This window comes from Bufo gargarizans, chromosome 5, assembly GCF_014858855.1.
Source record: "Bufo gargarizans isolate SCDJY-AF-19 chromosome 5, ASM1485885v1, whole genome shotgun sequence".
Classification (NCBI taxonomy): domain Eukaryota; kingdom Metazoa; phylum Chordata; class Amphibia; order Anura; family Bufonidae; genus Bufo; species Bufo gargarizans.
Window position 1 is genome coordinate 273,277,786 of NC_058084.1, and position 18,463 is coordinate 273,296,248.

Sequence of the window (18,463 nt, forward strand, 5' to 3'; positions counted from 1 at the left end):
ATGTGCATGAGACCTCAAGCTGACGTACATGTAGCGAGCTGAATTGTACAAAATGAGACCAAAACTACTACTACAAATGATTTACACTAACCTTGATTTTAGTAGCCTGCCATACTTTGCGAGTTGTAGGTACCAGGGCTGATGCCAGCTTGCAAACTTCAAGAGAGAAACCCCTTTGCTCACAGAAATAACCCTCGGCCACTGTACGGAATATCTTATCAATAGACGAGTTGGATGGGAGGGTGCAGTTAAATACTGTGAATTGACGTTTCAGTCTTTGCGGGATGTCATTTCGACCCCCTCCTGGGTGAATCATAGCCGCCACAAACTGGATGTCAACAATGCTAGTGAATTCACCTGGTTTTTCCAGATTGTAAAACCCTTTTTGCTCCATGAGTTGTCTTACAATTTCATTAGTGATCTATCAGCCCAGCAGAAACAAATAGAAAAGGACAATCAGTTATTATTGTGGGAACTCATGCTTCAGACATTGAATGTTGTATAGTAGAATATTCATTAATTATAGGTTTAGAGCAATATCTTAGATGAAACGTATTTATGAAATGGCAGCATCAGTATGTGTCTAGTAACATTATCATAAAGGCTAAGGACACCTTTTCCTTATTTTTTATTAAATTACATAAAAATAATTTCGACAGTTTTTCACAAAATGTGCCTACCACGAATCCTCTGCAGTTTGTAAGGGAGGCTGCCCAGTCCCATTTAGAGGAAAATTTGTCAGATGAGCTCTCTGATGTCTCACTTTGCAGCCCTGATCTCTGCTCTCCTGGACAATGTTGGAAGCTCACATCTTTTTGATTCAAGTTTATTTATTTTTTTTGTAGAGATATCAGCTTAAAAGTTCATTCATAAAAGCCAAAATAATGGAGACAAAGTGAGCTATCAGGGTTCTTGTCTCACTTATTTGACACTGAACAGGACTGAGCAGCCTGCAACGTTGTGAAAACACACAGGCTGCAGAAGATAAACAGTTGAGAATTACAAAATATTTTTTATAAGAATACAAATAGAATTAAATAATTGTAGCAGTTCTATATTCAATATTCCCAATCTGTTTCTGTGGAAAACAGGATTTGTGAGCAGGCTTTTCAAAAAAAGTCTGGCATTTGCTGTAAATAACTGCAGCAACCAAATGGTAGAAGATGTGAGAGGGGTAACAATACCCTTACACAGTTATATACAGATTAGCTCCTAATAGTGGCAGCAGATTGTGCCTGGGGAGACAATGTTCTGTACAAACAAATGATGCGATTCAGCACTATCAAAAACATTTTGGCAAGATGTAGCATTAGATACAGTTGCAAGAAAAAGTTTGTGAACCCTTTGGAATTATATGGATTTCTCCACAAATTGGTCATCAAATGTGATCTGATCTTCATCTAAGTCACAACAATAGACAATCACAGTCTGTTTAAACTAATAACACACAAAGAATTAAATGTAACCATGTTTTTATTGTACACACCATGTAAACATTCACAGTGCAGGTGGAAAAAGTATGTGAACCCTTGGATTTAATAACTGGTTGAACCTCCTTTGACAGCAATAACTTCAACCAAACGTTTCCTGTAGTTGCAGATCAGACGTGCACAACGGTCAGGAGTAATTCTTGACCATTCCTCTTTACAGAACTGTTTCAGTTCAGCAATATTCTTGGGATGTCTGGTGTGAATCGCTTTCTTGAGGTCTTGCCACAGCATCTCAATCGGGTTGAGGTCAGGACTCTGACTGGGCCACTCCAGAAGGCGTATTTTCTTCTATTTAAGCCATTCTGTTGTTGATTTACTTCTATGCTTTGGGTTGCTGTCCTATTGCAACACCCATCTTCTGTTGAGGTTCAGCTGGTGGACAGATGACCTTAAGTTCTCCTGCAAAATGTCTTGATAAACTTGGGAATTCATTTTTTCCTTCAATGATAGCAATCCTTCCAGGCCCTGACGCAGCAAAGCAGCCCCAGACCATGATGCCTCCACCACCATACTTCACAGTTGGGATGAGGTTTTGATGTTGGTGCGCTGTGCCTCTTTTTCTCCACACATAGTGTTTTTCATCTGTCCACAGAATATTTTACCAATACTGCTGTGGAACATCCAGGTGCTCTTGTGCAAACTGTAAACGTGCAGCAATGTTATTTTTGGACAGCAGTGGCTTCCTCTGTGGTACCTTCTATTCTTGTTTAGTGTTTTACTTATGGTAGATTCGCTAACAGGATTTTAGCATATGCCAGAGACTTTTGTAAGTCTTTAGCTGACACTCTAGGATTCTTCTTCACCTCATTGAGCAGTCTGCGCTGTGCTCTTGCAGTCATCTTTACAGGACGGCCACTCCTAGGGAGAGTAGCAGCAGTGCTGAACTTTCTCCATTTATAGACAATTAGTCTTACCGTGGACTGATGAACAGCAAGGTTTTTGGAGATACTTTTATAATCCTTTCCAGCTTTATGCAAGTCAACAATTCTTAATTGTAGGTCTTCTGAGAGCTGTTTTGTGCGAGGCATCATTCACATCAGGCAATGCTTCTTGTGAAAAGCAAACCCAGAACTGGTGTGTGTTTTTTTATAGGGCAGGGCAGCTGTAACCAACACCTCCAATCTCATCTCATTGATTGGACTCCAGTTGTTTGACACCTCACTCCAATTAGCTCTTGGAGATGTAATTAGTCTAGGGGTTCACATACTTTTTCCACCTGCACTGTGAATGTTTACATGGTGTGTTCAATAAAAACATGGTAACATTTAATTCTTTGTGTGTTATTAGTTTAAGCCGACTGTGATTGTCTATTGTTGTGACTTAGATGAAGATCAGATCACATTTTATGACCAATTTGTGGAGAAATCCATATCATTCCAAAGGGTTCACATACTTTTTCTTGCAACTGTATATTTTAAAAGTAGAAGATAAGTATGTGTGATTTTTCAACACATTAAGTAAAATAAACCATGCAGCTAATAACTGCATTACAATTCACAGTGAAATGCATGTGTTTTTGCCACGTGTTTGTTGACCGCATGGCACACTGCTTGCCGTGTGAGTACGCCCTTAGTCAATCTTATCCCTATTCTTTACTTAAGCTACTTTCACACTCGCGTTTGGTGTGGATCAGTCATGGATCTGCACAAATGCATCCATTCAGATAATACAACCGCATGCATCCGTTTGTATTATCTGTAACATAGCGAAAACGTTTTCTATTGTGCCAGATTGTGTCAGTGCAAACAGATCCGTCCCCATTGACTTTGCCTCCGCATCGTCAGGCTGCCCCCAAACACTGCAAGTAGCAATTTGGTGTCCGCCTCCACAGCGGAATGGAGACGGAACGGAGGCAAACTGATGCATTCTGAGCGGATCCTTTTCCATTCAGAATGCATTAGGGTAAAACCGCTGGACAACTTGTGAGAGCCCTGAAACGGATCTCACAAACGGAAACCAAAACACCAGTGTGAAAATAGCCTTAAACACATCTTTTATAGATATGAAATGACTTCTATAGTCTCTTCACCTCATTATTCTTAATACGCTGTGTCACATACATGATGAAAAGGTAGAGTACATTTTACAGGTGATAAACAAAGACTGAAATCACTGGGCTTAATTATACAAGAAAAATCTTTTTTTCCCCTATTTAGTGAAATTATAGATAGGCTTCTCTGAGTCATTATTATCAAGTCCACCTTCCCAGGAGAAGGTCATATTATTCTTTATTGCTAAGGCTTAATTAGTTTTTATGCATATTTACCAGCTACTTTGTAATAACTAAAAGCAGCTAAATACTTAAGATGGTATTGGCAAGCAAAGAAGACTCCAAGGAGATTAATGGCCTAACATTTACTCCCACCTTATACATATAATAAGACTATTACCTGATCCCCCCATTCATTAATCACAGGCATATTGATGTCATCAATAAAAACGGTCATTTTCTTCCCAGCTGGAGGGCCATAGGTAGTCCCCATTCTTTTATCTATGTAACTTTCAATACTTCTCTGGAACATGTTAGGAAGAGTGGCAGAGGAGAAGTTCAGCGACTTGGTGATGTGAAATTCTGGATCATATTTGCTTGTGTAGCCCTTAAAGAGAACACAGACAGTATTACAATTCACAAACATCCACTGACTGGTACAGTAAAAACCAGGCCTGTGACGCTAGAGTCAAAGCTAGTTTCCGGTGAATTCTGAGTAAGGGCTCTTTCACACCTGCGTTATTGTCTTCCGGCATAGAGTTCCGTCGTCGGGGCTCTATGCCGGAAGAATCCTGATCAGGATTATCCTAATGCATTCTGAATGGAGTGAAATCCGTTCAGGATGCATCAGGATGTCTTCAGTTCCGGAACGGAACGTTTTTTGGCCAGAGAAAATACCGCAGCATGCTGCGCTTTTTGCTCCGGCCAAAAAAACTGAAGACTTGCTGCAAGGCCAGACCTGGAATGAATGCCCATTGAAAGGCATTGATCCGGATCCGGCCTTAAGCTAAACGTCGTTTCGGCGCATTGCCGGATACGACGTTTAGCTTTTTTAGAGTGGTTACCATGGCTGCCGGGACGCTAAAGTCCTGGCAGCCATGGTAAAGTGTAGCGGGGAAGCAGTATACTTACCATCCGTGAGGCTCCTGGGGCGCTCCAGAGTGACGTCAGGGCGCCCAAGGCGCATGGATGACGTGATCGCATGGCACATCATCCATGCGCATGGGGCGCTCTGACGTCACTCTGGAGCTCTGGAGTGCCCCGGGAGCCGCACGGATGGTAAGTATACCGCTCCCCCGCTCCTACTATGGCAACCAGGACTTTAATAGCGTCCTGGGTGCCATAGTAACACTGAAAGTATTTTGAAGACGGATCAAATGCTTTCAGTACACTTGCGTTTTTCCGGATCCGGCGTGTAATTCCGGCAAGTGGAGTACACGCCGGATCCGGACAACGCAAGTGTGAAAGAGGCCTTAGCTAAATTGCAGTCTATATGTGTATTTTACGAATATTCGCTATATTAATATATTCGTAATATTCTAAAACAAGAATATATAGCAATATAGCGAATATTCGTAAAATACACATATTAGCCACAGCCATAGCCAACAGGAAAGTTGCCTTATACAGTTAAAAAAATCGCAATACGGGAATAATTAAATCGCATACTATTTGCGATAAATAGAATAATGACAAATATTCAGTTTCGACGAATATAAGACGAATATTCAATTAAATATTTGTGAAATATCGCAAAATCGAATATGGCACCTCCCGTTCATCACTAATACTCAGTAGTAAGTTCCTCTTCTAGGAGAAAGTTCCCTACTGGGCATGCCTGCAGTCATCTCAGAACTGCTAAACAGAGCAGGAAGAATGCATTAAAGGGGTTGTCTATGAATTGAGGCCAGCGTGCCTCTGCTATGGAAAAAAACAAACGTACTTACTCCCTGCTGCTCAGGTCCTGAGTGCTGGCTCCCGTGTTTCCCGCTTACAGTTTGCTGCTTTTTTACTTTTTAGCCAGCACAAGGGCATGATCATAACTGGCTTCAGTGGCGATATATATATCTTGTGGACATGTGACCGCTGAAGCCAGTGATTGGCCGTAGTAGAGCAGATGATCATCCCAGACAGGAAGTAAACAAGCCGCAGAATGGAAGATAGACACACGGGAGCCAGTGCACAGAACTGAAGCGGGAGGAAGCAGGTAAGTATAAATCTTTCCATAGCAGAGGCAGGTTGCGGGCACCTGGGAAAAAGCAATTTCATGGCAAACACTTCTTACATGTTTCTTCTATTCTCATTTAGACCTGCATATGATTCTCTACATTTCTAGTAGGACATACATATATAGCTTTTCTTACTTTTTCTGAGGACACATTCCTAGATTTCTTATAATTATTAAGTGTATAACAGTGTTTTCCAGTTTCCAATAAATATGGTTTAAGTTCCATCTAAGTAGCCCAATTACGTACATGCCAGCAAGAACTTTGGCTTACTAACTCCACAACCCTGGTAAAGACTAGCTATGTACATAGTTTGCATAGTATATGCCCCAGTGTCTTATACTAATGGAAAATGCAAATATAAAGTCATTCACTCCTGAAAGGCCTGCAACTGAGACTTAATGTCACCCCCTTATTACGGTAAGCTTTGGGATGGCCTCCAGCAATGAGAACGGTGGCAGCTGGCCTGTGCAATAGAACAGGTTTACTTAACTGGAGTCTGTATTGCCACACACACAGATTGGTGCCAGATGGCTTTAAGATATATTTTTGGATTAACACAAAGCCAAGGAAATCTTCCAGAAGTGCTTTATGTGCCAGGATCAGACAGCAGTAGTTTGCTTCAAGTGAAACTTTTGCTGTTAAAGGATCAGTTGAAGTTTGTGTTACATGTTAAACTAATATGATCCCTAAAAATTGTTTTACCTGTGATCTAAGTATCAATAAAGTATATTCATTTATTTTTAAGTAAAGCAGAAAGGGTCAGGTGTTGGAAGCACTGTTTTCCTTCATGCTGTATTGTATTAAAGGGGGTTTCCAGGAACATTTTGATCACCTATCCTTAGGATGAATTATTAATATCAGATTGTGTGGGCGTCCAATTCCTTGCACTCCCCTGATCAGCTGCGGAAGGGTCCACAGTGCTCAGGTAAGAGCCGTGGCCTCTTCCTCAGCATCATACCAAGGGATACCAAAGAGGATCCAACCAGTCATTGACATGGTTTGTGTATAGTGAAAGAGGTACTGTGCATGGAAGAACAAAGCTCAGCCACATCTTCTACTTCAGCTGTTCAGTCATAGAAACTGACAGGAGCAGTCCTGTGTATAGGACCGCCAACTTTATTTCAAGCGGGGAGCGCCCTGAGACACTGCACAGTAGTTGTGAGGAAGGGTGGACCGAGAACCTAAAGTGGCCCTGAAAATAAAACTAAAAGAGGCCCCATGGTGAAGGGAGGTCCAATTTGACAGAACACATGGCAACATATGTAGATGGAGTCAGCAATACCATAGTACAAAGTGAGTACTCATACAATCTCTGTACCATATCTAGAGTAAAAAATTTTATATTTCCAGTTCATCTATGGAGCTATGGACTCTATGGAGAGTGGTTGACCTTGTTCTTGCCAACCTTTACCATCGTTTCCTTGCTGGTAGCTATGGCCAGAAGCAAACAGTGAAATGCATTACATTACAATATACAATTTGTAGTACCCCCAGATCTGTGGTACTACACTGGCATCTACATGATTATATGTTTATAGGGGCATTTTATAGCTTATTTTAGTGATCATTGCACCCCCATGATAAGCTGTTGGTAGGGGCCACAGTGCTCAGGCAAGTGCACAGGTCTCTTCCTCGTCCACTGATATCACTTCCATGACTCACATGGCCTTTACCAAGCACAGGCACTATACTATGGAACCCAATATGCTTGATACACGATGAATGTATACCACTGAGCACTGCGGTCCCTTCAAACAGCTGATTGGCAGGGTCAGACCCCCACCAATCAGATATTGATGACCAATACTGAGGACAGCTCATCACTATTTAAATACTGGAAAAAAAACTCTTAATTTGTTATTGTGAATTTTTCTTTAGTTGCAAGCACATTTTGTTTTCTCATACAGAAACATCAAAGTCACAGTGCATTTGTATATTACTGTACCGCACACATAGCTTTTCATGCTTGTCAATAGAGTTGCAAACACTCGTTCTTAGCCATAAACCTTTTACAATAGGGAACTCCCTCTACAGCACCTGTTAACGATTCCTGCCAAACTCCCAGCAAAACCCCTACAGCCTGTCAGAACATGCATGCTAATTCATTGCAAGTACAATACTTCAGCAGAATGTAGACCACCTTTCACAGCAGACTGAATAGTGCCTATGGCTATGTTGTGGAAATTTTATTATGCGGACATTTTATCTTAGGATGTGTGTGTGTGTGTGTGTTTTATAGATTGTCATCATGTCTCTCAGTGGTAATGGTAGATTATTGTATACATGTGTTTGTATGGGGTGTGTCCATTGTCTGCACAGCCACATTGGCTGCCCCTCCCTGTCCTTTGATATGTCATCACTTCCTGTATCCTTGTCTTGGGCCAGCCCCTTTTACACCTTTTGTTTTAGTCAATAAAAGACGGATACTGGGCAAGGAGGAGAAAGAAGTTGCTCAGAAAGGAATGAAGATGGTAGCATTTGTGTGGTTCTCTGGCTGCGGCTGAGGGAAGATGGAGTTGCCTTTTCCTTACACTAACTTTGATGCGAGCTGATTACAACTATTAATATTTTTACCACAACAGCTATAAGGCAGCCTGTGTCTTCTGATGGGCTGCAAGGAAATTGCTGAAAAAGTTTCTTGTAGCTTCTTCCACCTATAATCAGAATAACTATCATTCATAGAGGGAGCAGTACTGACAAGAGATTTCTGTTAAAATGTACTGTAGGAGAGTCCCCGGAATAATAATGGACGGACGATACGTGCCACCAGAGGTCCTGGCCTCGGTGGAGTAAGAACCGGATCATTGCGGTTACAGCGGCGAATGCTGCTGGCGCAGCGTGTCCGGGCCGGTTCTTACTGGGAACAGGTAAAGAGTGGGGGGGGGGGTGCCTGTTCCCCACGGCCAGCCCAGGTTTTTGGTGGAGCTGGGCCTTTAAGAACCCAGCCTGCTGATGATGGGGGTGGGGTGTGTCTTGCTGTGCTGGAGATTTCCACAGACAGAGTCAGTGCTGGTGAAGGAGAGTCTGGGCGCAGCACACATTGAAGGATAGCCCTGGGACCTGTGGTGCTACGAGCCGAAGGGGCTCTGGCCTGAGGGAGACAAAGGCAGGTAGCCTAGAAGCCTGCAGAACTGCTGTGGTCTGTCCAAAACAAGGTGACTCAAACCTGCTGTTTATTTCCTATGGAAGGACTTTTGTTTTATGCACTATGTGAATATGCACCTGTGTGGTCTGCACATTGCCTGTTATGCCTTTGGTGTGAATAAAGTCACGGTGTATCACAAAGACTGTCTGTGATTGCCTCAATACTGCCGCCGCTACCGTAGCCTACCACGAGCACATCCCCACAGTACCTAAACCTTTATATACGTTATGAAAACCGGTTGTAAATGCCATGAAATTATTATTTTTTAAATATAACTATTTTATTACGTTAAAGTTCAGGTAAATTGCATGTTAACCTATTGCATGTTAGGATCTGTACTCCTATGTCAGGCTTTAGCCGAGGGGGCACAGGCAGAGGAGCAATGTCTTATGAGAAGTGCAAGCGGGTGCCGGGTAGAAGCTTACAGTACATAAGACATCTCTCCTCCGCCTGTGCCCACTCCATAGCCAATATATGCCAGGCTTATGGAGAGCAGCACTGGAACTTGCAGGATCAGCGATACTTTGGCCGGTACGGCACTCATTGCGGCCACAGGCCATACTTCCATACACAGAACCATACTGGAGTATGGCACTTGGTGCTTATTTAGCTGGGAAAAGATAAAAAAATAAAGTACTGTATATTTTAAAATAATCAGGGCATTTGCAACAGATTTTAATAAAGTATATATAACTGTTTAGGTAAGGGATTACTGTAAATGCTATGCTGTACAAAACTGAAAGGTACTTTTTAGACTCGTAGGTTTATGCTATTGAGTTTATTAGTTAAAGGTAGACTGGGTTATTTCTAGGGTAGGGAGCAGTGCATGACAAGGGATTCTCTTTGCAGCTCTTGGACTCGCTGGCAACAATAGCACTGCAACTAAGACATAAACGAGAAGAAACCTTTATGTGAATGGACATAGGGTTAGAAAAGTGGCAGCAAGCAGCAGCTAGATGTTCTACATATCGGCTTTATAAGACATCCAGCCTGTCAAAGGACTACCATTTGAAAATATAAAGTCTCCTTGTGCCTTTACCAGTCATATATGTTCATCACTTTGATGTGACAGGATGGGGGAAAATCTTCCTCTACACAGTGTTCCTGATCTACAGAACACTACTTTTATTTCTGCTCGTTCTGGGCTTATTTATTATAGCATTAGCCTACAGTCATATCCAGTGGTAATTAGAGCTGGATGCAAACTGTGCTAGGCTGAATTCACAAAAGGAACAATGATTTGCAGGTCTCACTAGACCTTTTACACCCACTGGGCCAACCAGAGCTATTTTTTAATTTACACATGTCTACCTCTAAACTCTTTTCCAATATGTGTTGTTGTACTTTTAATTCCCTCTTAGAACATCCACCTAATGTGGCCAGTGAGAAAAAGCCTTTCCTTGTGTGCAGATTCTTATTGGCTGGCCTGAACAGAGGTTTTTTGGAGGTGACAGTAGTGGACAGACACCATAATGCAATGGTACTATTTGCTTTGAACATAAGCATGTCTATTGTCTATTAGTGTTACTCATCTGTCCAAAATCTGTGCCGACTCTTCTGCCTGGTCCAATTCTCCTGCACTGTAGCACCAGGTTGTCTTGGCAGCCGGTGCCCGAAGATAAAAGTCAACTACTGCCTGGTCTGTAGGTTTAGTGCTAGTGCCCATCTGTGTGAGCCCAGCTGTTATCTGGTGCACTATTGCTGATGTTTGGAAGTCTATCTGTACTGGATTTTGAGACATATTGCTCCACAGCTTTGGCTTGTTCAAGACGTTGTTACTCTCTCGACTTTGGACTGCTGACATATGTGCTTCTATTGTTCTGACCTCAACTTGTTTAGGACTTTGTTATTCTCTTCATCCCTGGTACTTCTGCTGATCTCCTGTTGCCAATCTCTAACTACTACTGGACTATTTTTTCTACTGCTACATCACCACCAATAATCCACGACTACACTGGGTGAGAAAAACCTGAGGATTCACTGTGGGAATGTCCATCCCACCTTGCGAAGGGCATATGTTAAAGAGCTTAGAATCCTTTAGTCTCTATGCCTCAGTTTAACCTGCTCCAATCAAATTTAATCTTAAAAGATCCACCGCTACACCAGCATTGTGACATATACACGTAACATATAAGAGACTGAGCTAATTAATTACTTAGGTCACAAATATTGGTGGGTATAGGAGTCATTTTCTATAGACTGTCTATACACTGTCATAATGCATTCAGCACACAGAAGGCTTGTTTGATATAATGTACATAAAAAATAACAAGTGAAAGAGAAATGGATGTGAAAACAATTTAATAGCAAAAAAGAAAAGTTATATTGTAATCTACCTTGATCATGACAGTCTTTGCTGTGCCCTGTTCTCCGATCAGTAAAACTGCTTTTCCTTGCTTCATAACGGTATGCATTAGGAAATCCGTCCGGACATTATCAACATTTGGAACTAGAATTGAGGCATATTCTGGTATCGAGTCTTTTGGATACACATATTCAGGAACCTATGCAAATATACACAAGAAACAATCATCTTTTTGAATAAATAAGGGGTGGCATATTGGTAGACATTTGCATCACTGTCATTCAGGTCAAACAAGTCAGAGGCATTTATCAGTCTGCCTGTATTTGCTTCAGACTGTGTCAGACTGTTCTGGTTCTTATGGGCTATTGGTTATATCTCATGGAAAATGCTGTAATGAAACATCCGATAACATGTCCTCCTGTAATGAGTTCTTACTAACTCCAGAAACAGGGAAAAGCCCGATCCTTTCCATCTCCAGGATGCTGGGTAACACAAGTTATATATTTCATTGCTGAACAAACATTTTTAATTGCCTTGTAAAATGTGTGTAAGACCATAGGGGCTTCACTTTATGACATAATATACATAATATAAGCCGAATTTTCAAGAAATCACCTGCAATTTCTATACAAATAGGTCATAAAGGAAAAATGTCACTTTGAACATGGTGCCTCTTTGAAAAGTAGAAGGAGTCGAGAATATAGATGGATAGTTTTACGGAAAAAGATGTAGTATAACTTGAAATGTATTAATTTAAATCTTTGCTATTTCTACGCTTAGGAGCCCAGAGGAAGGACTTCGTGATGGACAGCTATATCTACATGCACACTGATATAGGGAAGGCTGTCAATCACTGATAAGACTGCCCACTGGATTCCTAAGCATAAAACGAGCAGAGATATAAATGAATAAAATACATGTTTTTCCCACTAAACTATATATCAATCTGTCCAGCTCCTTCTATTCTATAACATGCTACCTGCAGATCAGACTACATATACAATGTGATAGGGTCCCATTAAATGCTGTGTTATTAACATTAGTATCATATGTGATGTGATTTCTTTGTCAGGAGCGTTGTGAGTAATTTACTTTTAAAGTTGCTTGCATTCACTTTAATGGGGCTGAGTGCGATACCAAACACAGTGCTTGGTAAGCTGCGAGAAGGAGCACCAGTGTCTTCTCCAACAGCTGATTGGTGGGGGGCCGGGGTATCGGACCCCTCTGATCAGATACTGATGAACTATCCTGAGGGTAGGTCATCAGTATAAGACTACTTTAAGCACCTTTACTAGCAGTCTGGGTGCCTAGAATAAAATGTACACCAGTTTTTAACTGGCTTAGACTTCGGTCATCATTTATGCCAAAATAGAAAAAAAAACACCATTTGTGCATAGCATTTAAAAGGTTGTGACTCCACGGTTTGTGACTTTTCACACCAGTTTTATGGTATTGAGTTTTCATAATTGACCCTCACTGTGTTCTGTTATTGGAAAACATTTGCATTGATATATAGCCCTCTGAGCTACATGCCCTGGTGCTTCCAGGTAAGTTCACCATTCCTACATAATATCCCTAACTATTTAATGACAAATATATTTTACTTACAATTTAGGGAGAGATTGGATAGAGTCATATGTAAATTGTAGATCTTCAATTTAAAATTATTGTTGTAGTTATCTGCTGTAATATGTGAAGGGACCGTAAAACAAATGGTCAATTTCCCTACACCGCCACTACAGGGAAAATGATGCATTTACATAGTCCTTTTTTGTAAATCAATAGGTTGTCCACATAATATACAGATGAGCCTGGTCCTCCACAGCAAGGGTCTCTATTTGCTGCTCTTTACTCTGGCTAATAGAATGAATAGAGCCCATTGTCCCCCTCTTCTATTAACTAAGGGCTGTATTACACCAACAGATTATCTGACAAATATCTATCCAATCAGTCCAATAGTTGGTGTGTATAACAAAAGATCTGTGTGGTTAAAAGGCCATATGACCAATGATTGGTTTAGAAAATCTGTCAGATAATCTGTTGGTCTAATACAGCCTTTAGAATTCTCTAATAAAGTCATCGAAGATGTGTTTTCTAAACCAGAAAAGCTAGTTAACCGATACAAGGTCTTTTTCAGCCCAGAGTTGTGGGCAGCTGACCCCTCCTCATTGACAATGGAAAGTTCTAAAATCAAAATTCCATATGAGATTTATTAAAGTGCAACAAATGTTTGGATAGTCTCTTACTATTAATGATGAATCATTTGAACAATTTCTTATTTAGGAATCACAAACCTTTTTGGACCAATGCTCCCACTGTCCACTCTCATTAATAACAAACTCAAAAATCGTTTCATCTCCTTTAACAGCAGGAAGCTCAAGTGGTGCAGAATGGTCCCGCAGAAATGTTTCCATCTTCATGCGATCCTCAAGTTCCAACACGGCTCCCACTGACCACATCACAGCAAATACAAAGAGCCGAGCCAAATGTTCTTGACTGGGCTGTTTCTCCTCCTTGTCGGAGAGGAGACCCTACAAATCAAGAGCAATAAAAAAAAAAAAGGATTAAAACTAGGATAAAACAAGGCTGAGAGTAACATTATGGAGGAGTAACGCATGAAGTAGACACTTTGGAAATGCCTGTACATTCACTAAAGGGGAACATATTTTGTTCTGTGATGAGAGTATGTCAGTTAAGAGGAGTATTCATACCTGAAGAAGGTCAATAGCTTGCTTAATATACATGCACTCCAATATAGGCATCTTTGGAGACACGGCAGTAAAGACAAAATTAATCAAATCCTATGGGAAAAAACAAAACAAAATTAAGTAAAACTCTAATAAAGAGCTTCTTCATTTACTTGATTCCTGCTTATCTGTTAATACTGTACTAAATCATTGGGGTTTTACATAACTAGCTGAGTATTATCTCCAAATATTCAATATATGCACCTTACTGGAACACTCAATATATCCATTACACATCCAATAGCACTTCTCCTGACGAAGCCAAACCACGAAACGCGCGTTGAGGAAGCTTGCCACACGCACAGCAGCACTTTAGTATGTCATTCAGATAAGCACTTTATTGCCATAATCTTATTTAGTTCTCTTCTGGGAATGTTTTCAATTGCTATACAGTGTAGGGTGAAGGTGAGTATTGCATCTGCACAATTTATAGGTAGTCTTTATGTGACTCAATTTTAATGTGGTTGTATTCATGCAGTATTAATTGATCCTGAGGTGTACCTTCATGTGAGATGGCTAATGGAGCATTTAGTTATGGCATTAATCATGTATTTTGGATATTTAATCAGGATGCATTAATATGTGGCATTTTATTTTGATTCCCTACTATTAATACATAGTTATTAGTGTATTTTTATCATGTTCAATAAAATGTGATTTATTATTAAAGGAACCTAGTTTACTCATATTTTTTAGATGTGTAATAACTAGCTGAATAATAGATTACTTCCATTACGATCTGCTGACCAGAAGAAACGTCATCATATCATGCCATTTATAATAAATAGCCATATGATATTTTATTACACATTGGTAGCCCCCTATAAAAAATCTTTGACAGTTGTGTTGAGTCATATGACATTGCCTTTGCGGAGGAAGAAGCCAGTGAGGATAGCTGCAGAAAAGCAGCAAAGCACATTGCGCAGCCAATCTACTAGTAGTGACATAACAATAGATGTGCCCTGCAGTGAATATTATTAATGAGCTGCATCCACAGTATGGACTACTTCATCAAGCATATACCATATACTGTATATAGGTATGATTGTAGTTGGTACTGGCACTAGAACTATCATAATGAAAACCATAACGGTCCATTCACACGTCCGTATGTGTTTTGCGGATCCGCAAAACAAGGACATCGGCAATGTGCATTCTGCATTTTTCAGAACGCACGTAGCTGGCACCCTCATATAAAATGCATTTTCTTTTCCACAATTGTGAAAAATAATAGGACGTGTTCTATTTTTTTGCGGATCCGCAAATGCGGATGCGGACAGCACATTCCGGCCCCATTGAAAATGAATGGGTCTGAACCTGTTCTGCAAAATTTAGGAACGGACACGGACCAATTTTGCGAACGTGAATGGACCCTAATACTGCACTGTCAGTTTGGGGGTAGGGTTTTATTTCTTTTTGATAAGCTGTAAAAACCTTTCTGCGGGTAAACAGTACTGACTTCTACTGTATTTCAATGGAAATGCAAGATAATTGCATTACAGCAGGTACAGCCTAATAATTACATGAAAAAATAATAATATCTTGTGCTCAGGGAGAAAGCCAATGGGGCACATAAGCACAATAAATCACTTCAACATCTTGCCAAGGAAAAAATTGTATGTTGCCCAATAAGCAGAATATATACATCATTATACAAAAAAAATGTGGATGTTCTGAAGTTTGTAACATAGTACTGTAATATTGTAAGGCCGAAAAAGACGTATGTCCATCCAGCTCAGCCTAACAACAGAATATTCAAATACATGTATCTTACACCTTTACAATTCTAGCCTCTTGTGGGTACTTAGACGTTAGTATAATACAATTAGTGTTGAGCGAATTGAAGTTGACAAAGTGGAATTCGATCAGATGTTTTCTAAAATGGCTGCTGCACATGTTACAAAGTGAAAGTAAGATGCCTGGGAATGAGGGATCACCCATAATGCCATGCAGCCAGCCAATCAGCAGCCATCCCCATGTCACAGCCCTATAAAAGCTTCATCCTACCCAGTCTCTGCCATTTTCCAGTGAACTGAGCATAGGGACAGATGTGACAAGTGCTAGGCAAAGTGATTAGGAAAGACTTTAATAAATATTTGTTTTTAACAATTCAGGGACAGCTTAGAGATAGTGTAGGGATATAATAGGGAGGCTTTAGCCACACTATAGTGAGACTGCAGGGGCCAATAGAACAGTGTAAAGCTTGGCTAACAGAGAAGCTATTACACCTTGCTGCACTAACTACTGATTTTAGGTTGTTCACATTCTTTTTTTACATAAGTACCGGTAATTCCATTAATCCGTCATTCTGTAATTGGGGTGAATTTGCGGTCCGAAACTACTGATCTTGGAGTGTTCACGTTGTTATTTTACATACGTAATTCCATTAATCCTTGATTTTGTAATTGGGGTGAAATTGAGGCCTTATACTACCGATTTTGGGGGTGTTCACGTTCTATTATATATAAGTAAATCCGTTAATCCTTGATTCTGTAACTGGGGTGAAATCGCGGCCTGCTACTACTTATTCTGGGGGTGTCACGTTCTGTTATATATTAGTAAATCCATTCATCCTTGATTCTGTAATTGGGTTGATATAGTGAAATGATACTACTAATTTTGGGGTGGACAGGTTCTGTAGAAGTCTATGTTGAAACAGGTGACGCTGTAAAAGGAGTGCGCTCTTTCACTCTATAGTACAATTTTGGGCCACTGCACGTTTCTGTATACCGGATGCTAAGGCTACTTTCACACTTGCGTTCAGAGTGGATCCGTCTGAGACGGATCCGCTCATATAATGCAGACGGTGGCTCCGTTCAGTACGGATCCGTCTGCATTATATTGTTAAAAAAATTTCTAAGTATGAAAGTAGCCTGAACGGATCCGTCCAGACTTTACATTGAATGTCAATGGGGGACGGATCCGTTTGAAGATTGAGCCATAGTGTGTCATCTTCAAACGGATCCGTCCCCATTGACTTACATTGCAAGTCTAGACGGATCCGCACGCCTCCGCACGGCCAGGCGCCTGCGGAGCGGAGGCTGAACGCTGCCAGACTGATGCATTCTGAGCGGATCCGCGTCCACTCAGAATGCATTAGTGCTGGACGGATGCGTTCGGGGCCGCTTGTGAGCCCCTTCAAACGGAGCTCACAAGCGGACACCCGAACGCTAGTGTGAAAGTAGCCTAACATTGACCTGTACGGGCGAGTTCACACTTCAATTATTTAGTCAGTTTTGGCCCCGTAACTAAACAAGTGAAGTGTGAACTTATTCTAAGAGTGACGGCTGTCCACTGCCTCTCTTTCACTACCACAGCGGACTAGCTATGCAGGTTTCTGCAAAGCACAGTGTTGTAAGCTGATATACTGACACTCCCTGCATCCAGGAAATAGCTGATTTCTTACGCGCTTCGTCACAAATTTATTCGGATATAATTGAATTCTTCTGGAAAATTTGGTGAAGCTTACGAATCAGATTTTTTAACACTTTGCTCATCTCTAAATAAAATGAAAGGGTTTATATCTGTTAAACATTTTTGAGTTTTTGTCTTTTGTGTGGCTTCAATGAGATGCAGCCCTTCGCCAACTGTCTATTCAGGGCTGGCAGCAATTACTAGCAGCAATATATGCCATGGAACATACATTTAACGTACACATATTCATTTATGACCATCTACCATCTTAAAGCCCATAACAGAGCCATTATGTATGCTCACTGTACGTCAGACTCTATGCCAAGTGAGAAAGGAGGCAGATACTGTGGCACTGACTTTATAACCTCTTTTGTGTTTTAATGTGCACTGCATTGTATGCTCCTTTGTAGGATTATTCCCAGGAACCTCTCAAATTAAGAGGATTTTCAGACCTTTCCCATTGAAATCCCACTGCGGAAGATTAGTGCAGTCATTTTCCTCACCCAGCAGACACACAAATGAGTTTTCTTTTGCTTCACAAGCAAGCTGATAATAAAGTCTTTGAGTCAATACAAGTAACCCAATAGTAGCTACATATGTATAGTAATTTAAAGATTAGCTACTTATTGATGATGACGTAAGCTGCTTAATTACATAGCATGTAAGAACACAATTCCAACCTACACTGTTCATTTGACAATCACACACAAGTATAAGGTGGGAATATTTACTTGGGTATAGTTGCCTTAATTGAGAGAAATACCTATATCTGTCCCGCATGTGTTTCCATTTAAGCCTGGTTTCGCACAGTGCAGCTGCCAACCCACCCAACTGCACCGGCCAACACCCAATGGTTTTATAGGTAAAACAGAGGTATCTTCAAAATTGTGTGGAGATTAGCCACCATGTGTAGTTGGGGTTTCAGCCAAGTGTGTCAGCCAAATCCTGAAAACCCACTCCAAGTGTTTTCCAAGGAATTGCTGCTGAATTTTATTGGACTAGAACACACATTACAGCTCAAAAAGACTTAAAAACATCAGTCAGGATTTATGAAGCTAATTAAACCAAATACTGTGCCTGTTTGGTGTCTGGAGAAACATAAGTGTAAATTGCAAGTAAGTGTAGATTGCAATTTCTTCCAAAT

General features: G+C 40.8%; 1 protein-coding gene across 2 annotated transcripts in view; it reads right to left on the minus strand.

The window, feature by feature from the left end:
- The window catches only part of LOC122939661 (dynein axonemal heavy chain 5-like), a 337,492-nt gene that overhangs the window by 104,343 nt on the left and 214,686 nt on the right, over nucleotides 1-18,463 (minus strand). For both annotated transcript variants that reach the window (XM_044295816.1, XM_044295814.1), the window contains exons 49-53: nucleotides 13,870-13,959; nucleotides 13,453-13,689; nucleotides 11,190-11,357; nucleotides 3,881-4,087; nucleotides 92-421 (exon numbers count right to left, since the gene is read on the minus strand). In XM_044295816.1, the coding sequence (XP_044151751.1) occupies nucleotides 92-421; nucleotides 3,881-4,087; nucleotides 11,190-11,357; nucleotides 13,453-13,689; nucleotides 13,870-13,959 (1,032 nt within the window). The remainder of the gene's footprint in view (nucleotides 1-91; nucleotides 422-3,880; nucleotides 4,088-11,189; nucleotides 11,358-13,452; nucleotides 13,690-13,869; nucleotides 13,960-18,463) is intronic.